The sequence below is a fragment of the Triticum dicoccoides genome, chromosome 2B (assembly GCF_002162155.2).
Source record: "Triticum dicoccoides isolate Atlit2015 ecotype Zavitan chromosome 2B, WEW_v2.0, whole genome shotgun sequence".
Lineage (NCBI taxonomy): Eukaryota > Viridiplantae > Streptophyta > Magnoliopsida > Poales > Poaceae > Triticum > Triticum dicoccoides.
In genome coordinates, this window is record NC_041383.1 from 237,251,930 (window position 1) to 237,255,154 (window position 3,225).

Below are 3,225 nucleotides of genomic sequence, written 5' to 3' on the forward strand. Positions count from 1 at the left end.
ATAGAACAAGTAAAAAAACGCGAAGAAACTCACTCATGTCATTCATTTTTCTTTTTCTCTTTCCCTGTGTGGTCTTAGTAATTTTAGGTTTTCCCTTTGTGTACACCTATCAGCTAGTAGTTCTTTTATCATTTTTTTAGATGAGCTCTTTTATCAGTTGGTTGTATGGAATTTATCATGCGGATGGAAATCGCTGGAAGGAAAGTCACGCGCACGCGCTAAAGGACTGACGTTCGGGCGTTACAAAGTCGTGGTGTAAAACTTTGATCACATTGTTACTGGTCAGTAGCACTAGTACTACTTGCACCTTGAATCCATGCCGTCACCGCTTTTAGTTTAACTAATCGCCTGCCAATCGGATCTTCACCGCAGTTCCTTATCTACCAAGTTCCTTAGGAGCAAGGGCATGGATCAGATAGGCCACAACCTTTGTTATTATAGTGAAAGAACATATTTTAAACAAACGAGACATCTCTATATATTGTGTCCATCTCTAGCATATACCGATTCAACCAAATCAGCCCTTTGCACTGTCAACTGGCCTTTCTTCCCCCAACTTGTCAAGAGAGAGAATGGTCCTTAGCGCGCTGATGAGTGCAGCTTCAGTGCCGTGGAGCCCCCTGGTATGCGGCACCCTCGGCTTTGTGCTTCTATGGCAGGCTAGCCGGTTGGTAGATTTGCTGTGGTGGCACCCACGGCGGCTTGAGCGTGCCTTGCGCGCCCAGGGTCTTCGCGGCACGTCGTACCGCTTCGTCATCGGGGATATGATGGACTATCGGCGTCGGCGCAAGGAGGCGCAATCGAGGTCGATGCCGCTGCGCTGCCACAGCATAGCCCCCCTCGTCGCGCCGCTCCTCTGCGACATTGTCCGCGAGCATGGCAAGACGTGTATGTCTTGGTATGCTATGTACCCCAAGGTGACAATACACGACCCTGACTTGGCCAAGGAAGTGTTGTCCAACAAATTCGGCCACTTTGAAAAGGTCAGGTTTCCGCCGCTGTCCAGGCTGCTTGCCGCAGGCCTGGCGGAACACGAGGGCGAGAAATGGGTCAAGCATAGGAGAATCCTTAACCCTGCGTTCCATCTCGAGAAGCTCAAGGTATTTGTAATCGTTTCATCAAGCACGATTTTTTTACAGGAATTAAGTGCGTGATTAGTCCTCCGAGCGAACATCATTTAATTTGGTTATTCTGAAAAAATCGTTTAATTTGCAGCTCATGCTGCCAGCGTTGTCCACAAGCTGCGAAGAGCTTGTTAATAGATGGACGCAGTCCCTTGGCTCAGATGGTACCTATGAGTTGGATGTCTTCCCGGAGTTCCGAAGACTCACTGGAGATGTCATTTCTCGCACCGCATTTGGCAGTAACTACCTTGAAGGTGCCAGGGTTTTCCAGCTGCAATCCGAGCAAGTTGAACGCATTGCCGGGGCTTGGAAGATTGGCATTCCCGGTTACTTGTGAGTCAGCACCTCATAGTACGAGTTAAACTTCTTCTTTTTTTGCGGGATACTCCCTTCGTTCTAAAATTATTGTTTTTGGAACGGAGGGAGTATTCGTCTTTTCCAAAAAGTTTCAAGATACAAACTTCCTGTCAAAAGCTAATATGCTAGCATCGATTTTTCTTGTGAGGAACTCTAATATAGATTTAAAAATCAGCATTAATCAAAGACGGGAATACTGATGTAGAGTAACACTAGAGTCCATGTTTTGTTGATCCGAGCTCTACCTTAAATAATGAGAGTTATTCCATGATTTAGTACCATTAATCCGTATGTGCTAATAATTATTGTGGTATTTACAGGTCCTTGCCCACCAAAAATAATAGAAAGATGCATCAAAATAATAGTGAAATCGAATCCATTCTACATGGTTTAATTGGAAAAAGAATGCAAGCTATGCAAGAAGGAGAAAATATCAAAGATAACTTGCTCGGCTTGATGCTTGAGTCAAACATGAGGACCTCAGATGACAATGGCCAATCCATCTCAGGAATGACCATTAAAGAGGTCGTGGAGGAATGCAAGTTGTTCTATCTTGCAGGGACAGAAACAACATCAATACTGCTCACATGGACAATGATCGTACTAAGTATGCATCCAGAGTGGCAGGACCGTGCCAGGGAGGAGGTCATTGGCTTATTTGGAAAAAACAAACTTGAGTATGAAGGCATTAACCGACTCAAAACAGTGAGTGGTGTTTTGTTTACTTGATTCCATTATTACAATAGGATATAAACTTGGATATATAAATCTTGCAATCTACTATTTTGCAGGTGACCATGATTCTTTACGAGGTACTTCGGCTGTACTCGCCTGCTGTCGCATTCTTCCGTAAAACGTACAAGGAGATAAAGATTGGAGGCATCACATACCCCGCCGGTGTTCTCATTGAGCTTCCCCTATTGTTAATGAACCATGACCCGGTTATATGGGGAAGAGACGCACATGAGTTCAAGCCGGAGAGGTTCACCAACGGGATCTTCCACGCGTCCAAGAATCCTGGTGCATTCCTGCCATTTAGTTGGGGGCCACGTATCTGCATTGCCCAACAATTCGCCCTTCTTGAGGCTAAGATGGTGTTTTGCATGATCCTTCAATGCTTTGAGTTTGAGCTCGCACCATCATACACTCATGCAGTAAATAACATTAGACTGATGCGCCCACTGCATGGCGCGCAAATCAAGCTCACGGCAATTTGATCATCACCCATGACAATCTGCATGTTGTTCACTATTTGTTGTCATGTGCCTAAACATATAATCATTAAAATACCGATGGGATTCAGACTTCACGTGAATCAATTTTTTGTGTCTTTACTATTAAAGCGGGGTTGGTGGTTGTCGTACGGTGTCACCACCCACTCAGTCCTCCAGATATATGCTATATCACCATGCACATACATGGTCCTAGCCCATAAAAACTCCGCGCATGTGCTTTATGAAGGAAATATGCCCTAGAGGCAATAATAAAGTTATTATTTATTTCCTTATATCATGATAAATGTTTATTATTCATGCTAGAATTGTATTAACCAGAAACATAATACATGTGTGAATACATAGACAAACATAGTGTCACTAGTATGCCTCTACTTGACTAGCTCGTTAATCAAAGATGGTTAAGTTTCCTAACCATAGACATGAGTTGTCATTTGATTAACGGGATCACATCATTAGAAGAATAATGTGATTGACTTGACCCATTCCGTTAGCCTAGCACTTGATCG

At 43.9% G+C, this 3,225-nt stretch overlaps 1 protein-coding gene across 1 annotated transcript; it reads left to right on the forward strand.

Annotated features, from left to right (window-relative positions):
- Positions 1–524: 524 nt before the first annotated feature.
- Positions 525–2,800, forward strand: LOC119363288 (cytochrome P450 CYP72A219-like). The gene is made up of 4 exons (XM_037628606.1): positions 525–1,100; positions 1,216–1,457; positions 1,802–2,186; positions 2,273–2,800. Exons 1-4 carry the CDS (start codon positions 573–575, stop codon positions 2,696–2,698), a joined length of 1,581 nt encoding a protein of 526 aa, XP_037484503.1. The 5' UTR covers positions 525–572; the 3' UTR covers positions 2,699–2,800.
- The last annotated feature ends 425 nt before the right edge of the window (positions 2,801–3,225 follow it).